This window comes from Actinia tenebrosa, unplaced genomic scaffold, assembly GCF_029948245.1.
Source record: "Actinia tenebrosa isolate PJP-AT-01 unplaced genomic scaffold, QUT_ActTen_1.0 PGA_scaffold4__44_contigs__length_22323623, whole genome shotgun sequence".
NCBI lineage: Eukaryota > Metazoa > Cnidaria > Anthozoa > Actiniaria > Actiniidae > Actinia > Actinia tenebrosa.
The window spans coordinates 19365784-19390704 of NW_028292581.1; the positions used below are offsets into that span (position 1 = coordinate 19365784).

The 24921-nt window shown below is 37.0% G+C and overlaps 3 protein-coding genes across 6 annotated transcripts; 2 read left to right on the forward strand and 1 right to left on the reverse strand.

Annotated features, from left to right (window-relative positions):
* Positions 1-1677: 1677 nt before the first annotated feature.
* On the forward strand, positions 1678-3183 carry LOC148907433 (uncharacterized; the record flags this gene model as incomplete). Its single annotated transcript, XM_089036947.1, has 1 exon — positions 1678-3183. A coding segment is annotated over one exon (1506 nt), but the record flags the coding sequence as incomplete, so codon positions are not given.
* A 5954-nt stretch (positions 3184-9137) lies between these two features.
* LOC116305652 (E3 ubiquitin-protein ligase ZSWIM2) lies at positions 9138-17862 on the reverse strand. Of its 3 annotated transcripts, none has more exons than XM_089037045.1 (11): positions 17653-17862; positions 17346-17422; positions 16279-16319; positions 15883-16102; positions 15145-15265; positions 14901-15022; positions 13573-13657; positions 13139-13260; positions 12585-13016; positions 11833-12142; positions 9138-9512 (listed from the first exon to the last, which is right to left on the reverse strand). In XM_089037045.1, the coding sequence occupies exons 1-11, from the start codon at positions 17800-17802 to the stop codon at positions 9402-9404; spliced, it is 1791 nt and encodes a 596-aa protein (XP_088893171.1). In that variant the 5' UTR covers positions 17803-17862; the 3' UTR covers positions 9138-9401. The 3 variants fall into 3 exon arrangements, with proteins under 3 accessions (XP_088893171.1, XP_031571469.1, XP_031571468.1); XM_031715609.1 differs by having other exon boundaries at positions 9138-9571; XM_031715608.2 differs by having other exon boundaries at positions 9138-10724.
* Positions 17863-19829: 1967 nt separating this feature from the next.
* On the forward strand, positions 19830-24347 carry LOC116305644 (uncharacterized). 2 transcript variants are annotated; one of them, XM_031715594.2, is made up of 2 exons: positions 19830-19946; positions 21545-24347. In XM_031715594.2, the coding sequence occupies exons 1-2, from the start codon at positions 19944-19946 to the stop codon at positions 22811-22813; spliced, it is 1272 nt and encodes a 423-aa protein (XP_031571454.1). In that variant the 5' UTR covers positions 19830-19943; the 3' UTR covers positions 22814-24347. The 2 variants fall into 2 exon arrangements, with proteins under 2 accessions (XP_031571454.1, XP_031571455.1); XM_031715595.2 differs by having other exon boundaries at positions 19871-19946; positions 21548-24347.
* The last annotated feature ends 574 nt before the right edge of the window (positions 24348-24921 follow it).

Sequence of the window (24921 nt, forward strand, 5' to 3'; positions counted from 1 at the left end):
TAGGGGTAAAAAAAAAAACGTCCAAAACACGCCCTTTTTAAAGGAATTCCGTTAACTTTTAGGGGTATTTTTGAAAATTTCGGACGAGCATACCCGGAGTCATACCAATACCTAAAATAGACAACCCAAGCACGTGTGATGACTACAGACCATGAAATAGCAATCCGACCTGTGTTTTCCAAAGTAGTCTATACAGCTATTTTAAATAACGTTGAAGGAGCGAACGGCAAATGAAGCGATTGGTGATAGGTGATTGCACGACCGAAAGGTACAGAGGGCATGATATTTAATCAAAAAGTAAAAAAAGTATTTATTAAAGTAAAAATCTTAAAAATCATGTTTCCATAGCAGATAGAATTTGAAATAGATCATATTTACTTGATAATGCACGTTCCGTTTAGTTTTACCAAGAGAATATTCTCTTGGTTTTACTAAACGCATCCCACATGGAAAGGAGTGAGTATGCGTTTAAAGCCATCAGTGTCACAATCAAGATTCTTGAGTATGCTGGTCATAGCAAGGGGTTAATCATCTACGGTCTAGGGGCCGACTAACCTCTCCCTTAGGCTTCGGCCGAGCTTCCTGATCAGTCTGTAAATCTCCGGATAGCGGTGTCGGGGTCGAAATCTCCGGCGTAGCCGTAAATGCTTCGCGCTGCCATACGACGGTTCAGCACTCGATGTCTGGAAGTATGGTCCTAGTTTAATAAATCAAAAACTTCAAAATCCTAAAATCGTGTGTTTATAGCAGATGACCTTTGAAAGAGATCAATTCAGGGCTGCCGACATGGGTCTTGCAGAGTCTTTACTAACAGCCGTATTCAGCAGATCGAAGTAGTATAACAATCCAGGATTTGTAGAACCAAAATAAGTTAAGAAAATGTAAAAAGGTGAAGGATCAATCCAAAAACCAACCCAAAATTTACAGAACAGCAAAAATAAAATCCAATGGGAGCTCAATTCGTCATTCATTATCATTCATAATTTAAATTATTTTGTCCAATTTTGGGGAGTTCTGAAAAATTACTTTTTACTTTCTTAGAATTTTGGCATGTTTTTATTATTGTATATAGGTTTTTCATTTTATAGTTGCTGTTATGCCACTAGGCTTTACTGACTCAATAAAGATGATAAAAATCGCATTTAAGATACTTTTGATTACATTTAAAATTTTATTGAATAACAGTGCTCCTTCGTATCTCTCCGACCTCATTAAAGTGTATGCACCTTCTCGATCCTTGAGATCTTCCTCATCCAAAATCTTTTTAAAAAATCTTCTTTAATCTGAAATCCTATGGTAGGAGGGCTTTCTCCTATGCAGCACCTGAACTGTGGAACAGCCTCCCAGTTAATATAAAATCCAGTCCTCCTATTGATCTTTTTAGAAGTAATCTTAAGACCTGGCTCTTTAAGCGAGCATTTGATTTACTGTAGATTCAAGTATGTATTTCAAATTAAAACTGCTTTGTCATTTTATACTTTTATTTAAATAGTTTTATCATAATTTTGTAAAGCCTTGTTGCAATCCCCAGATGAAACAGCGCTATATAAATTTCCTTTATTATTATTATTATTATTATTGTTGTTGTTGTTGTTGTTGTTATTATTATTATTATTGTTGTTGTTGTTGTTGTTGTTGTTGTTATTATTATTATTATTATTATTATTATTTGCATGCAGGCTCATACCTTTGGATAAGAATCCCGGAATTCGACCCATAGGAGTAGGAGAAGTTCTACGGCGAATTATCGGTAAAACAGTGTCTGCATTCTTTAAAGAAGAACTAAAACAAGCAGCAGGTCCCCTACAAGTTTGTGCTGGACACAGTGGAGGGACCGAAGCCGCTATTCATGCAATGAGCCAGATCTTTAGTGAAGAGGATACAGATGCAGTACTACTGATCGATGCAAGTAACGCCTTCAATCAGATGAACCGGTCAGTAGCCATGCATAATATCCGGATTACCTGTAAAGAAATATCCTTGTACGTAATTAATACTTACAGAACCCCTTCCAGGTTGTTTATATGTGGTGGTGGAGAGATCCTATCTCAGGAGGGCACCACACAAGGCGACCCATTAGCCATGCCATGGTATTCGGTAAATACATCCACAATAATTCAAACTTTAAGAACTTTTATTCCTGATGTAAAGCAGGTGTGGTTAGCTGATGATTCTGCGGGAGCAGGAAGAATTGTCTCTTTATTTAATTGGTATAAAAGCCTGGAACAAGAGGGCAAAAAGTATGGATATATTGTTAATGGGTCCAAAAGCTGGTTGATCGTGAAGTCGGAAGCTTTGGCTTTGGAAGCGAAACAGGTATTTGGAGAAGAGGTTAACGTCACAAGCGAAGGCAAACGTCACCCTGGAGCTGTTATTGGATCAAAGATTTATAAAGACCAATTTTGCAACGAGAAAATCTACAAGTGGAAAGAAGAATTACAAACCCTTTCAGAGATTGCAAGGTGCCAGCCACAATCGGCCTATATCGCATTTACAAAGGGATACAAATCCAAGTTTACATACTTCATGCGAACAATTGAATCTTTTGAGGACTATACTGATCCTGTTGATAATGTGATAAATGAAATGCTTCTTCCAACGCTTTTTGGTCACAAGGAACTACTACCTGAAGAGCTGAGTAGGCTTTTTACCTTATCCCCTGCGGAAGGAGGCTTAGGGATGCCTGCACTAAAAGAAGAGGCTCCACAGCAATATGCGGCATCACTTCTAATAACAGCTTCACACACTGAGGCTATTAAAACGCAGAGCAAAACGATGTATACGACCACAGAAGATGTGAAAAAACAACATCAATCACTAAAAGCTGAAATCTCTAAATCGAAAATGGATGAAATCGATGCAGCATTACCACCTGACATACTCCGTCAAGTAACCCAAGCAAGAGACAAAGGAGCAAGCTCATGGCTCAATGCGATACCAATTAAAGAACAGGGACTTACTTTGAATAAACAAGAATTCAGAGATTCTCTTTGTCTGCGTTATAATATACCGTTATCGGGTTTACCAAGTACCTGCGCTTGTGGTACAACCTTTTCGGTAAGCCATGCACTATCTTGTAAAAAGGGAGGATTTGTTGCACAAAGGCATGACAATGTCCGTGATCTACTTGCCATACTTTTAAACAAGGTGGAGGAATGGGGGCAGAATGCCAGATTTTTCTAAAGCACCTTACTGAGAAATTAACCAAGAAGGCAGGGGACACATATGCAAGTACTATAACATGGATTAGAACTCGATTATCTTTTGAAATAATTAAGTCAGTACACATGTGTGTCAGGGGGACAAGAACCCCTTTTTTATGGACAATGAATTCTTGAATGACTTTAATCTTAACGCCAATGTAGCGGAAATTTAGAAATATTTAGATTTTAATAATAATTGTATAGTTTTAATATAATATAGTATTATATCAGTGTGAAGAGCTGGACTCGTGTTTTGAGCTATTAATTTATTTTACAAATATGTTTTTATAGATAAATAAGTATATATTATATAGATTTGTTATTTTATATTCATAATCTTTTCTTTTTTGTTTTATAATTATAGCAATATTCTTATCACGTCTTATATTATAATGAATTATTAGTTAATTATTATTGTCAATAAAGTTATTATTATTTTATTATTATTATTATTATTTATTATTATTATTATTACTATTATTATTATTATTATTATTATTATTATTATTATTATCTTTATTTACAATTAGAGGCTCCCGCACTCCTTTTTATAAGAACAACGAAAGTGACTTTCTATTGGACTTTAGCATTAATACTAACCTTGCCGATATTAGATAATTTTAGACTTTTTTATAATGCTTGTTTTTCATTTTGTTTTTTTCTAGTTTTTTGTAAATAGTAACTTTTTCTCTTTAAATTTTCACAAAGTACATAATGTAAATATTCTTTATTATTATTATTATTTTTTTTTTAATGATTTACAAACTTAGTATTATTATTATTACATTATTGTTATTAAAATTTTTTGTCTTTATTTACAATTTACTTCAATTTTGCTTACAAGTTTCTTAGTTTACCGAGTCCAATCCATGGACCTTGGGAAAACAAGAATATATTTACAATACGAGGTGTATCTAAAATAAAAAATAAAATAAATCAATTAGTATAGGGAATCGCACCATCTCGAGTACAATTTGGAAATTAATAGACACGAGTAATGTTTTGAAAGTTCTTGTAATTGCACGAGCCTTTAGGCGATTACAATTAAAGAACTTTCAAAACATTACGAGTGTCTATTAATCCCAAATTGTACGAGAAGATCGTGCGATTTTTTGTTTATAGTTCACTCAACAAAATTTCAGTAAAAAATGCGAAGCGACGCCGTTCATCTTTGTCTATTTGGCGGCTGATTTTCAGTCCATCGCGCAACTGAAATGCATAAAAAAGATTAGTTCTTACGGTTTTAAAATTTTATTTAGTTTTTTTAAGAACAAAATGATAGAAAATAATTTTACATTCCAAGTTTTGGCCGTGTTTTCATAGCGACTTAATTCGGTACTACTACGGAGTACAATTAACGCTATAATTGTACTCCTCTCGACCAATCAGAGTCGAGTAATTTTGTTGAGTGTACTATAAAAAGGGAAAAAAGAAATCAAGAATTCTAGTACTTGGGTTCTTTTCTCTCCATAACTGATAAGCCTCTTTGGTGACTGACTGGTTGGATGGATTGAATGATGCTGTATAGTACGCTTCCATGACTTCTTTATACTCCTCTCTAGTCCACTTTCTCCTTATTCTTCTTTGCAATTCTCTAGTTTCTTGATCTGTGTCCAATGGTCCGTGAGACGTCTCGTTACGGTTACCATTTGAACATTGTTGAGTGGATATAGAAATATAGATAAGTTATAGTGCTTGGGACTGAGGTTATTCGGGCGAAATACCCTTGGAATTAAATTCGGAAAAATTAATTTCCGACCTCGCTGGGAATCGAACCCACGACCTTCAAAATAGTACTACCGATGCTCTACCTGCTGAGCCAGAGGTCAGACTGAGAGCAGGCCGTGGTGAAATATATATTCTCATTGTTGAGTGGAGTTCGTTCCAGAAGCTGTCTTTTCGTTCTCGACCTGGTTCCTCGCCGAAGAACACGCTCCTTGTTGATCCCCAAGACTAGCGATTTGGTTTCTATTTGGTTTTTTGCTTTTTTTCATTCTCGGAATTATTCAAACTTTTTAGTGCGCGCGCATCCCGCGTTGGTTATGTGCTCGAGCTTGATTCACTGATCGAGACTACTGAAAGCGTGACGTGGAAAGCTAAGATTATGAGACCTCGAATATTGCAAATTTCTCATTTGTGGCACCTAGCCCAGCCCTAAAATACCATTCAACCTTGAGATAAGAAGCTATTTTATAGATGTGTGCAATAAAATTTGCGGCACATTGCGTTTCTACGAAATAAGTTAAGTTTCAAATTGTTCTATTTTCAGTTATTTCCTTGCGTGACACGACAGGCCGTTGGGTCTGTGACGGCTACTTCTTTGCTCATTATCCTCAATACCATTACCTAAAATATAATATGATGAATTAAACCTTAACTTTACAATATTTGTTCCGATATAAAAGATTTCAATGATCTACGGCTTCATTTAATAGTGTTTCTATAAGCTGTTTTGAAATTTCACCGCACAGTAATTCTTTTTACTCGAATATCTCGAGGTCGGGAGGTCAATCGCTATTTGTTTATTTAATCATAGCAAATTTAGTAAAGAAATCCTCGCTTAGTAATATATCTCGAAACATCCTAAAAAGATCCAAAACTGAGAACTGTTCTTGTTTGTAGAGCTGAATATTTCTAGTTTTTTTTAAGTTGTAGGTAATATATCATTGATATCTTTGTCACTAGTCATTTAACATTCTCAACGTTTATTTCCTTTATAAATTATCCATCATTTCCTATTGTGAAAAGGTATTTCGTCCTTCCGATATTTTCGAACTCCATATACTATCATTTTTTCGAAAAAATACTTTGCAGTCTTGACTGTTCTTCGGCTGAAACGACGATTTTTGCAACAGGTGTAAACAAACGTATGAATTCATTTATAACCACAGAACGAGTGATTGTGAAAATTATGATCATACAGGGGCGGCAGTTCGGAAGTGGAGGTTGCGGGTACTGGCTCCTCCAATAATTTTGAAGATATAGAGCTACTCTGTAGATATGCTTCAAATAAACCATTATTATTATTATCATTATTACCATTATTCAATCAAGCAATCAATGTATTGCTCATTTCTCTTAGAGAAACATTCAGCTCTCACTCTACCCGAGTAAGTTCAACTACTTTGAAGCCAAGCTATTATGGTTGCGTCTAAAGCATTCTTTCAAAATCTGTGATGGTTGATATTCCTGAAATCTTAGGTAGATTGTTCTTATTGATGTTTTTATTGGACGGCCTTTTTTTAATTGTTGTTTTGTTGTATTATTATTATTATTATTATCATTATCATTATCATTATCATTATCATTATCATTATCATTATCATCGATCATCAAAAGAATATTTGCGCCTGGTGAGAAGGTTTGCAAAAGGTAAAGCAAAATACAGGGAAACTATGAAAACGTGGTCACGTTTGCCGTTTGCGGGGAGAAAAAAAAGTCAATCTAAAACTCTCTAATGCTCAGCTTCCGCCATTGAAGGCTGAGATCTTGTTTCTTTGATATAGTAGTCGCATAGATTGTACGTGTCATAATGCACTAGTCAATTGAAACCCCCGCGGCTAGCGGGGCACTGAACGGGGACGTGACGCGTTTTTGATGTGCTTTTAAGAGCATGATTGCACCCGGGGTTCGGGGATTTAGCGAATGGTTTTCTCAGCGGGGAATCGAGCGGGGAATTTAACGCTCGTTTGACTATGTAAGGGCCTGGAAACGAGAGGTCGGCCATCTTGAAAAATACCAAAGAAGGCGTTGTGATTCCAAGCACAGGCAACCCGTAGCCTAGTGCAGAGCAGTATGTTCTACACAAAACACATGCTCAAACAAATTTATAGCAGTTTCTACCTTTACACTTTTACACTGAACTCCACTGATAAGAACCTTTCTTAAAATTGTAGCCTTATAGGTTCTTATTATTATTCTTTCGCGGGGGTCGGGGGGTGGGGGTTTCAATTGACTAGTGCATAATGGGGTGTTGCAGGCCAATGCTATCCTCAAATTCTTGTAACAGATTTACGTTCTGACTCTCGTATTACATCCTGAATGTCTTCCTCGTCTACCAAAGATCGTACATTTTGTTGAGGACTGGTCACGGTAATATCTCGTACTGTGGATTTTTTCGCGAAGTGGAAAGACGTGAAAAGAATCCTGCAATCTGGTCAATCTGGGTCTTCGATAGCCCGATTCTTCTCTTTCAAAGCGCCTTTCATTGTTCTCATTTCTCGCGCACCGCATTTCCGCGGCAACTTGTTCAGGGTCTGCTTTTCTACCAGTCCTCTCACCCAGATCAAACTTTCTGTCAAATACGACCGCACATTTTCTGTAGAGCAGCTCCGGCTCTTGGTTTTAGAGCCCAGCCCATGCTAAGTGTTGAAGGTGTCTCTTGAAGAAGTGATATACTGTATAAGAAGCTTCGTCTGGTTCTCGGCGGAGCCCATCGTATATAGTTTCATTTCTCTCTGATAATTTTGCTCTTAGATATATATTCGTATTTGTTTTCGTATGGTTATTTGTATTATATTAAAGATGTATATTTTTAAAAAAATTATTATGCATTGTTATTTTGTTTTATTTTATTTTTTTGCAAGAGTCTTCAATTTAGACGTCCTAGTCTAACTCACTAGTATTCAGTACAAAGACATAGATTCAGTATTCCAAGTACTACTAATATAAGTATAGAGTTGATCAATAACACAGTGAATAACGCTGCTAACGCGGGCATGTACATCCTTCACTTACAATGATATGAATAATATGTTACCTTCAACTAAAAAAACTAGAAATATTCAGCTCTACAGGCAAGAACACTTCTCATTTTTGGATCTCTTTAGTATGTTTCGAGATAAAGCGAGGATTTCTTTACTAAATTTACTACAATTAAATAAACAAATAGCGATTGACCTCCCGACCTCGAGATATTCGAGTAAAAAGAATTACTGTGCGGTGAAATTTCAAAACAGCTTATAGAAACACTATTAAATGAAGCCGTAGATCATTGAAATCTTTTATATCGGAACAAATATCGTAAAGTTAGGGTTTAATTCATCATATTATATTTTAGGTAATGGTATTGAGGATAATGAGCAAAGAAGTAGCCGTCACAGACCCAACGGCCTGTCGTGTCACGCAAGGAAATAACTGAAAATAGAACAATTTGAAACTTAACTTATTTCGTAGAAACGCAATGTGCCGCAAATTTTATTGCACACATCTATAAAATAGCTTCTTATCTCGAGGTTGAATGGTATTTTAGGGCTGGGCTAGGTGCCACAAATGAGAAATTTGCAATATTCGAGGTCTCATAATCTTAGCTTTCCACGTCACGCTTTCAGTAGTCTCGATCAGTTAGGATTATTTTTCAGAATTCGCGCATTCCAAAAAAAACTATTACTGTTTTTATGCAGAAGTTACACTAGGCTTAAGTTCTGGATAGAAAAATTAGCTTTTATGTGCAGAAAAACCCGAGAAAACAGACTTTGAAAGTAGCCCTCGGCCGACCTCGAAAATCGGCGTCTTTCACTGATTTGGGGTCGATGGACAAAAATTCGCATAGCGGGTGGAAAAAAGAATTTAGAACAATTCTAACTGCAATTTTGTAGTGAGGATAGATAGTACTTTCGATGGTAGGAATATAAAAGAAATCTATTTTTCGAGCCCAGATCGAGTGGCACGCTGTTACAGAGACGCCCTCTTAAGGAGCTAAAGGAGCCATAGCCAACTTGGAAGATAATAATAATAATAATTATTATTATTATTATTATTATCTTTTAGGGTACTCTCTTAGGGGTAAGAAAAACGTCCAAACCACGCCCTTTTTAAAGGAATTCCGTAAACTTTTAGGGGTATTTTTGAAAATTTCGGACGAGCATACCCGGAGTCATACTCATACCTAAAGTAAATGCGTCGCGCTGCCATACGACGGCTCAGCACTCGATGTCTGGAAGTATGGTCCTTGTTTAATAAAAGTAAAAATCCACAAATAATGTTTTCATAGCACATAAACTTTGAAAGAGATCATATTTACTATGATGCACGTTCACTTTTACCATACGCATCCCACATGGAAAGGAGTGAGTATGCGTTTAAAGCCATCAGTGTCACAATCAAGATTTTTGAGTATGCTGGTCATAGCAAGGGGTTAATCATCTACGGTCTAGGGGCCGACTAACCTCTCCCTTAGGCTTCGGCCGAGCTTCCTGATCAGTCTGTAAATCTCCGGATAGCGGTGTCGGGGTCGAAATCTCCGGCGTAGCCGTAAATGCTTCGCGCTGCCATACGACGGTTCAGCACTCGATGTCTGGAAGTATGGTCCTAGTTTAATAAATCAAAACTTGAAAATCCTAAAATCGTGTGAAGGTTTTGTACCTCTTCTAGTTTGGAACATAAAAAAATGTAGCGTTAGAAGCGTAAATTTTATAAGGGTTTTTTATCTCCGTTTTTATAGTTTAGCTTTCTATTCATTTTTATTACAAATACTGAGGGAGATTCTATTTATTTCCCTTTCATTGAAGTTTCAAGATATACACCTATTTCAAAAAACGTTGTCTTATAAGTCCATAGGTCATTCCGACATATAAATGGTTTCGTTGAATACAAAGAACATTGAATCAGTCTCAACACCAAGGTCCATGTTCTTGACGAGAATAAGAAGCAGAAACACAAGTCATTCCAGCTAATCTTGGAATTGGAATGACCTATTTCCTATTGCTTATATCGACTATCGTCTTTGGCAATTATAACGTTCATTGAAATAGGCGTATTTAAAAGGTTTTTTCCCTTAGTTTTATTTACAATTTAGATTTTTAATTCACCGATATTATTTTGGAACACACAATTCTCTCAATATTAAATAGCAGAATAGACGATTTCCGAGTTGACGGATGGCTCTCATAAATATCGCTGGCGCAGACATCAAAACGAAGCATTTTCGGGCATTGGAAACCAAAGAGTTAAAGGCGATTTCTAAAACCCTTGAAGAAAAGTTGTTGTCTAAAGCCAGTGAGCTATTTCCCTCACAAAAATTATTATCTTGCTCCCCAACTAAACGATACTTCAAATTATTCCGTACGTCGTTAACATAATTTTCCAGGTTTTGTATGTGTTTGGTATAGCGCGCTCAATAGTCTTGCCCAAAAATGCCTCGTTTTTTAATCTTAGCACGCGATACTTTTGACAGCGCTCGCGCATCTCAAAAAGATCTACTGGACTAGATCAAGAATAGGATTTCCAAATCCGGTAGCTTTTGTCGAAAGAACACTCTTTGTAATCATGATCTTTCGGAATAGTTCAACTATCTACTTCAGCAAGATCGGCTATTTCTGCCGATGGAAGATGAATTGCTAGTCCTGATGCAACCAAGGGTTCACTATTCAATACCATGGCGCCTGAATTCTTGGATTTTGGAGCGCTGGAGAGTTTCCCGCGTATTAACTGTCCAGATTTTTGTTTAGATACTTTTTGTTTTGCTGGACGGTCCATACACATCGCTAGTCCAGTAGCATTCAGGGATAAATCTTCTAACGACTGTGGGAAAAAACCCAGAGAGAATAAGAGAAAAATATCAAATACCCTTGTCGGGAATCGAACCCACGTCTTCGGTGTTCCAGTCCGATGTGTTTATTTCCCTATTTCACTATGACGTCGCTGCTTGTTTATGTGGGGGATAGAATCTCCAAATCCAATAGAAAATTCAACAAAATTTGCTCCTAGTGAAACACCTTCTTCGTCGCGACAGAAAAAATCGCTAGAGGGCGCGAGTGATTGAGAATGGCTGTAAATGACTATAGAAGCTTTTGAAGCTTTTTGTCAATTCCAAGAGCATATTTTCATGTCTAAAAGTTTCGATTGAAAAGATACATTAAATATATATGCAACCAAGAGAGCATAAATAAGAGAGGGGGGAACTTCTTGGGCTTTGCACGCATAAATTTAGTGAGCGCGCGCTCATCGTGGTGACGTCATTCCAATGTTTTGATAAACAAAACCACATAAAAACGTCTTTAATCTCGTGTAGCTCTAAAACGAAGTCGAGACACCCCTCCCCCTTTTTATTTCGCTTTTTGAAAGTACTTTATGATACCTAACTATAGAGGAAAAATTAAAAAATCCGACAATGGGGTCAAACGAGAATTTACATGGCGCACGCGATATTAAGAAGTTTGCCTCTTTTATTCATATTCTCTCTTGATGCAACCCAATCAAAAATCTTTTACTTAGGTATTTTGGAATGGCCTTAAAGGGGCACTTGGATGAAAACACCAAAATTTTTGAAAGTCCGAATAATTAAAGTATTTGAAGATAATATGACTTTACGATTATAAAAATCAGATTAGTGAAAATTTTCGCCTGGGAGCCACTCGCTGTCGAGATATTTTGGGTTAAAAGTGATAAGAACAATAGGGTTGAGTAAATGACGTCATTTACTCACAATTTAGATGCCAAATAAAATTGATAATTTTTCCCCGCCACTTTTGACTGTGAAGGAAACATGTTGCTTGGCTACTATCTGGGCCATGGCATATAGATAAGTTTAACCAAGTTTCAAGTCATTTCCAACTTTTATTGATTTTCATCCAAGTGTCCCTATAAAAGGTATCTGGAATATACCACGGCATATTTAATTAATACTTACACTAGTTTTTTGTTCTAATGGCAAGGAACATCTCCTCACTGCCACTTGATTGCCAATACTGTTTTTTCGTTTACTAGAGCTGCTACTATATGAACTAGTTCTGGCTCCTCTCCCCATGTTGGACGGTACTACAGGTGGTTGTACCCCCCTATCTCGGCTACCGGTCGGTGCTATAGGGGGTTTGGAACCGTTTAGAGGATCAAAAATGATATGCTCTCTTTGGACGCTTTGGTTTCTTAGAAGAAGACTTTGTGGAGGAGAGCAGTCGATGTGGTTGGAGTTACGGATTTTCTCACTTGGGCTGCTTTCCCTATGGAACAAAAATGACGAATTTTAAGCCATTAGATTTTCCCGGGGAGGGGGGGGGGGATTGGAAAAGGACAAGGATTCTCGTCTTACCTCTTAGGGACCAGTCATTATTTAAGTCGGGGGGGGGGGGGGGGGGGTGGAGAAAATTTTTTTGATTTAAAAATTTTTCCAGACCCCTATCTAATAGCATTCAAGTTTTTCGAGTACCCTTCAATCATTAAAAAAATCCTCCCAATCCTCCTTTTGAATTTTTAAAGCCCTCCATGTTCCACTAAAAAAAATTGAGGGCCCCCCATTTAAAAAATTACGAGCCATTATAAAATTTTTATTTCTTCAAAATTACTCGTAAAAGCTAAACCAAAATAATTGACCCAGAATTCCTTTTAGGGGACAAGACCAACTCAGATGGATGGATATGAGGAAGGAAAAGCATCGGAACGTACCTGCTTCTATCTCGCACCACAATGCCTAAACCACTTAACGAAAAGTCACTGGGTAAACTTCTGGGAATCTGACTGTTTTCTGTAGAGCCCCTTTCTCTTCTTTTGACTAACAGTCCTTGTCTATTACTTCTATCCTTTCTTGTCAAAGGTGACCTGACTTCATTAGATCCTCCTCGCTGATTGGGTAGGACAGCATTAACAGTCCCTCCATCGACGGGGCATGTGGAGTGGCTAGTAAGCCAGTTGTCTATGCAATCACGATGGAACGCATGATGACAGGCCAGCTTTCTAACGCAGTGAAAAGGTTGAAAACTACTGAGGCAGACTTGACAGATGGTGTTACTTGTTATCAAAGGATGGCGATCTCTTAAGACTTCGACAGGTAAGGTGGTTAACACGTGACCTGGTACGCCTTCGTGATCTGCTAAAGCCCTGAAATCAAACAACCCAGTAAATATAAATATACTAGGCTCTTTCTTTCTTTCTTTCTTTCCTTCCTTCCTTCCTTCCTTTCTTTTCTGACAAAAAATCCCGGCGAATTACGCAGCAACTACCTGTCCAGCTGTAGAAGCAAGTCGTAATCTGCATCTGTTATCTCTCTTGCCTGAAGATTTTCCATCACTGCATTAGGGAGGGGAGTAACCCGTGAAGCAGGTCTCCATCGATGACTGGAATTCTTTATAGAATAAAGAAATACTCGTAAATATATATATATATATGTATGCAGAGAGTAGAGCGGATTTTGAAAAAGTACGTCACAACTTAAAAGCTCTATGTACCCTAACCATAATGACGTTTTATACCTTAACTATCACAATACTTTTCAAAATATATTTTCATATTCAAATCTTAAAACTATTTTAGGAATACCAAGACAATAGTGTAGTGATTATTAGCATCACAAAAAAGCTACCGAAAGGGATTCTGGATATGTCTGGGTATAAAACGTCATCCTGCTTGAGGGGCATTAAAAAGGATGTAGGCGTACCTGTCTAAACTGGAAGGAATGCTGTACGTGATGATCTGAAGCAAAACACTGATGACACAGGTGATAATCAATACAAACAGCACATCTGAAATGGAAATAAGTATTAAAAGTATGCATATCATGCAGGGTTTAAAGAAATAATGTTATTATATACCAATGAAATATCTATTTTTCTCTACTTCGAAAAATTGATATCTTCACACGTGAAAATAACATGTTATTTTCACGTGTGAAAATAACACCATTGCGGTGGCTATTCAAAAATACACGGAAAGAAGTGACTGAAAAAGCCAAAACATACTTCATTGATAATCACATAATAAACAGAATATTACATGGGCGCTTGGAAATACGAATTTCATCTTCTCGTGTTGAAAATCTCTCACTCGTTCGCTACACTCACTCGTGAGAGATCTTTTCAACACTCGAAGATAAAATTCGTATCTCCGCGTGCCCATGTAATATCCTCTATATCATTTGTGTCTTGATCTACATGTACATTTTCCTGATAGCTAGAGTGATTACAAAAAACCTGAGAAATAAAATTTGAATGTTAGAGTACAAACACTAAAAGTGTGCAACACTTTGCACTATTTAGTAGTAAATAGAGCTAATTAAACAATAGAGAACAATAGGATTAGCATAATGTAGTAGTATTTAATGGTGCTTATGTTACACACTTATAGTGTTTACAAGTATTCTATTGTGTAACAGTTTAATAAACACAAAAGACAACAATAATGTATGTCTACTACCTTCTCAAGGGAAAGTTCATTTAATATGGAGAAGGGAGATGAAAATTTAACCTCAAAAAATGAAAAATTTTGAAATTCAAATTGAGAGCCCCCTTGTATGCATGATAAATTACCCCACCCCCCCCCCCCCCCCCCCCCGGGTATATTAAATGAACTTTCCCTTAGTCTACTAATTATTTCACAGGTTTACTGCAATCACTCTAGTAAAGAGACCATCATGAAAAATCTGAATAGGCAATTGAAATCAAGGGCCATAAAACAAAATAGGCAAATTAAAATAGTAAAGGAATTGTTTGTACTTGTGTTTTCATGTAAATGACCTCATTAATAGTTTGTGTTAAATACCATTGTATAGTTCCAAAAAAGATCATACCCTCACCATGGAGGGAATTTGAAAAAGGACCCCCCTATACCCCAAGGAACCTTACAATTTTCTTGCGTACAAACTCTATTATTTTGTTCTTTTTCTGACCCCCCCTCCCCCCTCTACTCCAGAATTTCCAATTCCCTTAGTCTGTTGTTGGGATGTGGTTGTTTTCCGTAACTACCGTATCAATTTCAAACAATAGTTACCTGTAGCATTTTCCTGAGATAGGAGACATTTTGCACTTATGGCAGGTAGCGCCAAGGTGTACATCTTGTCGCTCAGATCTTGTTTTCTTTCTAGAAGATTTGGTGAACTCATCTTGAATCTCCTGTAAATCATTCAGACTGAAGTCAACATACCACTCCAAGAAATAAAATATATTAGTTAAAATGCTTTTATATCATAGCATAAGCATAAAAAAATTAACAGTGTCTTCATCTTAATTATTACCTGAAATGAGCCAAAATCCACCCTACACAAAGGACACTTCATAATCTTTTCTCCTGTAGATCTTTGATGTTCTGCCCAGACTTTCATGCACTTAATATGAATACTGTTTCCACAACCATACCTTGATTTAAAAAAAACGTTGATAAGATACAGTATATGCAAACATATAATATTTAACATAACTAATTAATGAGAACTCATTGGCCGGGTCAGCTGGGTTGTCTGTATGGGATGTCACAATTTAGAAAACTGTGCAAGAAAAAATGAGTAAATTGAACCAGGGGGGAGGGGAGTAACTCCACCAGAATTTGGGTAGGGGTGTTCCGCTGGGATTCTGAAAGGAGTACCCTGTTTATGACAAAAAAACTCAAATTTGTACACCGTGTTTATGACAAAAGATATAATTTATTGCCCTTAGTTCCTGTTTCATCAATTATCATGTCATCTCACGTATCACTTTTTTACGACCATAATAACCAGTTTCGGTCAATACGAAAGTAGAAACCCTGAATATGACAGGAAACTCAGGAAGAACTTGGAACTTGGGTGAAATTGCATACCCTGTTTATGACAAGAAAAACCATACCCTGTTCAGCAGATCATCCCCGTATAGTCCATATATGGGAGTATACCACTACCCCAGAGGTGAGAGGCAAGAGTTATTACTATTATGCCATCCTTGATTCTCAAAAACTATATTATAATGTAGAATCAAACTTCATAAATAAATATACTTACTTGCAGTAAGTAAGAGGTTCCCCAGATTTCATCAATAGCTCATCTTGACAAATAGGACAGATGTCTTCGTCTGTTATTTCTTTCTGTTTCAGTTTGTTTCTATTATCAGATGGGTTTACATTGTTCTGACTTTCATCTTTTCTTCTGGTATGGGATTGATGGTATGCCCCACGGATCACTTCATTGATTTCCCTTTCCACAAGGGACAACTGAAATATTACTACATAATCATCAAAGAGGAACAATTAGGATATTTAGAAAAAACTCTACTCAAGATCAGGGATTGAGCCCATGACACAGTGGTGAAAGGTAAGATAATTTACATATTATTTTTTATGAATCATCCTGCAAACTAAGACAATAGCTATATTGAGGAATAATGACACAAACGTTTACCTGCATTTTCTTTAGGCACTCTAAACTTCTTGAGTAACACCCTTCAATGAAAATGTCAAAAATAGTTTAGTTTCTCAATATGTGAGAAAATAAGTTAAAATCATATTGTGCAGTTCCAAAAATTATCCATCCCCCCCCCACAGAGGAATTTTTTTTAGATACCCCTCCTACCCCCAGAAATTCCAATTTTCTTCCATACAAACTCTGTAATATTTGTTCTTTCTCTGACCCCCACCCTTCGGAAATTCCAAATTCCTCTGTGGGGTGGGTATGGATCATTTCTGGAATTGCACATTACAGGCCATTCCAATCTCATACCCAGAGACTTTATTTCTTACTGCACATGTTTATTTAGTCGAGCATGTGCAGTGTTCTGGGTACGACATCTGGACCATTTATTTTTTACCAGGGAAGCATGGGCTGCTGGGATTTTTGGGGTGTGGGTGTGGGGTTACAAACAGGCTTGAGAGTGGGTGGGACCACATGAAAGTATTTAAGTCAAAGGGCAGGTTCAATAAAAATATATATCACTTTTACATTGAACAGAGCTCTATGAATGGAGGTACCATAAATGTATTTTTATGCAACAATGGAGGAGGATTAGGGGAAGGTGTCAGATTTCTCATATCAGTTGCCAAGCCACTCCCATCAGCTCCTCTCCAATAAAAAATCAATGGAATATTGAAACTTTACTATAGAGCCGATGCTTCTGGCCAGTGATGATGCGACGACTTACAGCACTGGGCTCAATTGTACGAAGGGTTGATAACGCTATCCTATGGATAAATCCTTATCCAGTGGATAAGTCGATGCTGTTATCCAATAAATTTATCCACTGGATAAGATTTATTGGTCGGATAGCACTATTCACTCACTCTTCGTACAACTGGGCCCTGGCTTAAAAAAATGGCATATGCATGACACAGGGTGTAGACAGTGTTCCTTCTATCCCACATGAATAGGAGATACTATTAAAGGAATGAGTAATAAAGCATCATAGTTTCAGACCTTTTCAAGTTTGTATAAATAAATGTCTTAATAATCTGAAATAATTCAATGCAACTTACCAAAGGATATGTATACATAACTCTCTCTCTTTCATAAACGTACTACAGGTGCAAGAGTGTTGATCACCAAGAAATACCTGTGAATAATCATGAGAAAACGTTCAGCAAAGCTAACTAAAGGTAACTTATTATAGTTTTACTGTACACATTCTTGCGTTCATTTTACTCAAAAATTTAACATAGGAAAGCGTTATTTAACTTAGCTCTGTACAACGAGAAACAAAAACGTAACTAGCAATCTTATATCTCGTTTAGCTACCGGTAAATACATAAACTAGTACGGATTGAAACAAAGTTTGAGGCTCACTTTGAATTTTTTGTCGTTGCCATCTTCCTTCAACAAGAACCCTGTTGGGCCCGTCTCTCGAAGCAAATAAATCCTAGCCTGATTTGCTTGTTCAATACGGTGACATACTACATCAGGACATATTCTTCTCCAAGGAACTTGTCGAGACATAATTAGAATTGAAAGAAAAAAGCTAGAAAATGTTGAAGATAGTAGAGCCTTTCAAGGCATTTTGAGTCCAACTGTAATGGGTTTCCTTGGCAACGGATCGAAAAGAACAACACAAAGGACTGGGAACAAGAACTGTACCACAGGAAACCCATACTAAAAAGAAACACACAACCAGAACAACCTCCCCCCCCAAAAAAAGTAACAAAAATAAAATCTTAAAAATCAATTTTCAAAGCAAAGCCAATAATTCTTTTAAGAATAAAAATAAGTAATTACTAGTATACAGCTATTTACATTGCTATTTCTAACTAAAAAGTTGGGAAGGTTTTTAAAACAGTGTGTAGCATGTTGGGTACCAAACTCAACTCAACTCAATTCATCTTTTTATTTAGTGCCATAATTTACAATAATGCAGTTAAAGCCATTTACCTAATTAAAATCACAAGCTAATTGCGACAGATAAACTCATTGAAGCAATTAGCTGAAAATTTGGAACTGAACAAAAGATCACAACGATATTTCCTAAAATTTGCTTGAGGTTTGTCTTTACGAGTTTTCGGCATGAGTTGCTGACATTATTATTTTATATATGAATATAGTCCATTTCAAGATTAGTTAGCAAAATGCAATAAAACCAACGCGCGCGTACTGTTTGCAGTTATAAGGCTTGCGGGTGTTTGGCAGAACACGAAAGAAATGTTAGGAGAAGCACGAAGCACAGCGGAGCCAATGAACTAAGCAGTAACAATTAAAGTTTCATTTCTAAAGCATTCTCGGGGAGAAAAACAGAATTTCTTGTACTTATTTTATAAGTTCCCACAAACCCCTAACTTAACTTCCCTCTTGACACAAAGGTCTGAATGGACGAGTTTTGATTTAAGGCTCCGGTTGTCGTGGATAAGTCAATGCTGTTATCCAATAAATTTATTCACTGGATAAGATTTATCGTTGTGTTGACGGAAGAAACTCAATTAGCCCCCCCCCCCCCCCCCCCAAACTCAATTAGCCCCTAGCCCCTAAAATTTTGGCTGGATCCGCCCTTGTCCAGACCTTCACAACGACTTTAATGTCCAAAGCATTAATCATGAGATCAAAAGAAAACGACGAACACAAAATTTTGTATTTGGCCGTGTTGAGCCTTTGATTACGATGTGTCGCCAGTCAAATTACAAACCTTCTACTGACGTTCTACTCTAGCCGTGAACGCACGAGTTTATTTTATTCTATTTTTTATTTGTGTAAATATATTTTTATTTTTTCTTTCTCTTTCATCATTTCATCTCCTTGAATAGCTTTTATAGACTTTCAATACATGTAACTTGAATTCTATCGTTTTCGATTCGTAATCTGATTGGTTAACAAACTCGAGTGCTAGTTTTTTGTTTTCGCTCTTAATATTTTATTGTATGTTACTGATTATTTGCGTCCTGAATAAACTAGTATTGTATTGTATCGTATGGTTGACAGTATTTGATTCAATTTGAAGGATTTATTGTAGTGATACTTGTTTGTCTTCCGCGATTCCACTTGAATTTTATTGGCTGAGACCGTGGACGTTTAACAAGTTTTTTAATAAGCTATATGAAATCATTCCCTTTTCCGGTCCGTCTCCAAGAGATTTTGGGGTTTAAGTAAAAATGTCAAAATTCAATATTCATAATAAAGCGAAATTATATGAAAGAACAGCCTGATTATGAGAAATGATTGAATTTATACATGATAAGTATATAAGGGCATACAGCAAACGATTTTACAATCACTTCCATGGTAAGAAAAAATGCTAAAATTAGGGCTAGATCGACTTAGCCTTAAGGACGTTTATTGGCAAAAGATCCCAATTAAAGAACCGTTTTAGCCCAACTATCTAATGGCTCCGTTGTTTCTCTATGAGCTTAAACCTATCTTCCGAAAGTCCATTCTATTGAGAGAAACGGGCATTCATAACGGCATTTTGTTTTTGTTTTTCATAAATTATGTTGATGCGATCGAGAAATTATGTTTTGTTTGTTACCTCCATCCATATCGTTCTTACTGTGATTTGTGGGGATTGCTATGGATACGCCTGTCGTATCATTGATGTACTGCGTTAACGTCCGGTCCTAGCTATAAGAGATTTGCAATCGAAAAAGACTGAAGGAAATATGGTAAGTTCTTTTAAAATAGTCTTTTTATTTTACTTTTTTGTTTGGTATGAACTACTTTATGACTATAGATTTTAAGAAGTACCATTAACCATGCGCTCGGACGGGTTTTACGAGAAGTCCAGATTTGACGTTGCAAACTCTGATTCATTGTTCTCAGTTGGGTTTTCGTTTTCCTGACGAAAAACGTGAAATAAGTGGGTTTTTTTTCAGAGGCTGTTTCAGATTTCCTGAGCGAGTCAGTAAAAAAAATCACAATATCGTCACTTCGGCTTCACCTAGCTATTGCGGACAGTAGCAAATTCCCCGGCGAAAAATACGACTGACAAAGAAATGACGGATGTGACGTTCCCGAGGGTGCCAGTGTAACGAGAGTTAACTGTACGTCGCGGACGCCATATGTCTCAAGCTCACGTCCAGTCAGACCCTCAAGCCCTCAATCAGTTTTAAAAACAGTCACAGCCTCGGCCTCTTCAACAGCCACAAAAGCAGCATGAAGCCAACAGCGTATTGTTGTGTTTTTTGGAGTGTCATATTTCGTCGTACTAGCGACCGAATACGCCTGATAACGAGATAACCTTTTAGTTTATTTTAATAAATATTTACTCTTTCTGTTAGCCTATCAGTAGAACCAATCTCCACAGCAGCCGTATTTTGTATCGGTCTGAAAACTTCCCACCCACAAACGTCTGCTCAATTGAGCGCTACATTCCATTCCCTTGTTGATTTGTGCCGCTCGCAGATTGAGAACTGATACGACCGTCCACACGTATCCGTATTCGGAGCGTATTCGAAAATTTCCACTCTGGAGACCGTTTTCGAAAATTTCTGGATACGGATACAAAAATTTCCGGATACGTGTGGACTCTCCAGAGTGGACATTTTCGAATACGCTCCGAATACGGATACGTGTGGACGATCGTATCCGCAAATTTTTGAATACGCTGGCGTAAACAAGATTTTGCGCATGCTCAATAAGAAAACCATCCGTCAAAAAGACTAGGCACTAGCGTGCATCAGGGCGGATCAAGAAATTTCCGGATACGTGTGGACAGTGAAAACGATCCAAAAAGCTGCGTGTGGACGCTAACCATTTTCGTATCCGGAAAAAAAAAAAAAAAAAAAAAAAAAAAAAAAGAAAAATTGCGGATACAAAAATTTCCGGATACGTGTGGACGGGGCCTTAGTTCGACCTTCAACCGAACCTACGTAAATAGGTTCGGTGAGAAGTTAGTCCGACGTTTGACATAGGGCCTAACTCTGTATGGAAAAATCCAAATTTTACGTTCACTTGTGTACTTCCTAAACTTTTCAGTATACGTTTGTTCAAGCACCGAATATAATGTGGTGTTTGCCGAATATAATGAAGAAAGCACCGAATATTATGTTTATACTACTTAATATAAAGGTCATTTTATCAGGACAGTAGTGGCGTGCAATAATAGTAGATTAACTGTGATTGGCCAAAGAATCATGCGCGCTATATTCACTTGTAGCATATGACGTAAATTGTGACCAATGAGCGTGCCGGATATATCATATTCACTTGTCGTAAAAATACTAAATGCTGGATTTTACTGAAAGTCTCAATTTTCCTTCAGCAGATACGAAAAGGCTGCCGCAAGGGTCTGCAATGTTTTATTGTGCTACTCGCTGTATGTTGTTCATTAGTTGTATTTGAAATACACAATGGTGAAAAACATTTCAATTTTAAACCTTGGAAAGCGAATTATACCATACTGAAGAACCCCACCTACTGCAGCAACATTAAAACAGCCATTAATTTTGGTCACTGGCGACCAAAACCAGGGTTGACTGCTGAAGACCAAGAAGCCAGGGCATCTCACGATGTATTTCTTCGCAGACACCGAGGTCTTCCTGATCACTTATTCCGCAGTGATTTGCGATGTGGCACCTTGTATCCTATACATGCACCATCATTTGGCCCAAAGCTACCGTCAATGTGTGAACGCAACAGTTGGAATTATTGCTGTAACGCTACAAACTGGTGTAGCAATGGCACAAGCAACTGCGCATGTACAGGGTGTACAGATTTTAGAAAGATTGTTTCAGCAGAACTTCATGAATGGACTCCATACGAGAATTGTCGCGTGAGGAACTACACCAGCGAAAAAGCTTGTAGTTTGGTCAACCGGTTGTCGAGTTTGGTGATCATTGGCGATTCTTTGATGAGGCACTTTTACGCTGCTTTGTTGATGATTTTCACTAATGACCCTCTTGAGGGTTCGATGAGAAAAGGCCTCAGTGAAAAAGAAAGAAAGCGCTGCCAGGGAGAAAGACAATTTGTAGATCAAGGAAAATCTATGTGTAACAAAAAGCTATCGAGAAGTAACCGCGATGTTAATGCTGAGAAGTTTTGCAAGGGAACTACAAACTTTTTTTTTCACTTTAACGAGTCTTATTCAATACGTCGTCGAAACGATGCGATGAAAATCGTTAGAGAAACTGTGAATAATCGTTCGAAATCATTCATTGTTGTTGGTGTCGGCATGCACGATGGATTAAACGCGCAGAAAGTAATGAATAAGTATGTAGAGCCTATCTTGGGAATCGTCGCCAAACGAAAATGGCCTAGAATTGTCTGGGTCACAGTACACGCTCAAGGGTACCTTAAACCAATGGCTTACCGCAACGCCCAAAGCATTCAAAGAATTATGGCTTATAATCAACAAATGACTAAACTCATGGAAGCGAGGGGTGTTGATGTTTTGGACTTTTTTAATATGACTTTAGGAGTCCATAGTTACGATGGAACGCATTATGGATACGGAGTCAATATAGCAAAAGCACAGTTTTTACTTAATTTTATTGATTCTACTATTGATTCCAAAACAATTCGGAAAATATAATAATACGTGCAAAATCTGCATTAAGCGGCCTGCCGAACTACAGGGCCCAGTTGTACGAAGGGAGGATAGCGCTATCCGACGGTTTAATCTTATTGTAAAATATCTGTTCTAAATCTCTCTGATTGGTTGGGAGAGCGTGCTTTATGAGAGCACACAGCACACGCGCACACTTCCATTTTCGTCGTTCCTGTAGTTTGTATTTTTTGAAAGAAATAAAAACTTGCTTGCTGTGCTGTGTGGAGTTATAAAGCACTTGAGGATTGACAGAACACTCGAGAAGTGTGTCGAGAAGCACTCTCTCGTGTTTTGTCAACCCCCGTGTGCTTTGTAAATGCACACAGCACGCGCGCGCGTTTTTTATTTCTTCATCCAGTGAATATTTAATGGATAATTACTGAGGCACGCAGCATTCGTAGGTATAATGTAGGCAGCTGAGGGTACCTACGAATGCTGCGTGCCGAAGTGATTATCTAGTATAATTATTGTTCTTATCAAAATCCAATTGTTTTCTTTCTAGCTTGTTTATCATAGAAACAAAGCCAATAATGAATGTCTGATTTTCCTCTATGCATTCGTTGGGATAATGCAGACTGAAAACAATGGATTTTGATAAGATCAGTAATTATATTCATTGGGTAACAGCATCGACTTAACCACTGGATAATGATTTATCCGTCGGAAAACGCTGTCCACTTTTCATACAACCTGGCCCGGGTCAAAGATACAACTTATTGTTCAATTCTTTATTTATGCTCTTTTAACATAACATTAACATTCCTACAATTTCAGTAAACTAAAAAGCTCACGCAAAATTAAGGGCACTTTTAATCTAACTTTAAAACAAGTTTAAACTAAACAACTTTTGCACCATATTCCCTAATGATAGATCTATGAGATCTAAGGATCTAGGATCTAAGAAAGCTCGGAAAATATTAAATATATGTAGATGAAACATTAACAGACTATTTAATGATACCTCAAAGAAACTTTAAATTCAACTATCAATTACAAGTATTTATTACAATTAAGAGATCTTTTTGACAGTATAAAACGTAAAACACTAAAAAATGTAAAATATATATGAATGCGACGTTTCGACGTGCTACGGCGTCATTATCAAGCAAAAAGTGAATAAAAATGTAACAGTATAAAGAAAAGCAAATGAAAATGCAAAGAAAATGCAAAGAAAGAAAAAAAAAAGAATGACGGACGCTGTAGCACACGTCCAAACGTCGCGTTAATATTGATGGGCTACAAGCATTCCCAAGAGAGTTAAAAGGCAAAAAACATATCGGCCATTGTGGTACCGTTAACAATGGATGCTATTGAGAAATCTTTTGTTAAATGGTACCAACATGGCCACGATGACGTAACGTGCAAACGAAGAATATTTTTTATATTTTAACTTTTTTAGTATGTTTTTCATTTTATTCTGTCGCAATGTTTTGTAAGTAAATTATTTATTATAGTTTCATTATTTTTAGACTTACTCTTACCGGCTTCTACACCACTGGTAAATAAAAAAATAAGGAAATAAAAGCATTCTAATTTGTTTTCAATCCTTGCTGTAAAATATTGAAAGCATAGTTCGTTAAAATTTTGTATACGGTTCCATGGTTCCCATCGTCCCGGAATTGCGATACTTAGCCCAACAAACTGCAAGGAGTATTACTGTTTTTAAATTGATTGCTCATTGTTCTCTTCTGCAAAACAGTTTTCAATATATTTCTTGTATAGGCATATTGTTCACACCAATTTTCAAACTTAAACCTAGTACCTCGACAGCTATATATATGATAAAAGCTTCAGAACTTTATGGTGTATCAGAGTGTCACATACCAATACTGTATATCATATGCGCACTTGATATGATCACATTCCAATACTGTATATCGTATGCGCACTTGATATGATCACATACCAATACTGCATACCGTATGCGCACTTGATATTATCACATACCAATACTGTATATCGTATGCGCACTTGATATGATCACATACCAATACTGTATATCGTATGCGCACTTGATAAGATCACATACCAATACTGTATATCGTATGCGCACTTGATATGATCACATACCAATACTGTATATCGTATGCGCA

Excerpts from the sequence above, each read along its gene's own strand:
- LOC116305652 (XM_031715608.2), bottom strand. The coding sequence starts at position 17,802 with ATGTCTCGACAAGTTCCTTGGAGAAGAATATGTCCTGATGTAGTATGT. Across the intron at positions 13,658-14,900 it reads ATCTCAGGAAAATGCTACAG|ATGTGCTGTTTGTATTGATT; the intron begins GTAACTATTGTT and ends TTTCCATTTCAG. Across the intron at positions 13,017-13,138 it reads TTGCTTCTACAGCTGGACAG|GGCTTTAGCAGATCACGAAG; the intron begins GTAGTTGCTGCG and ends GTTTGATTTCAG.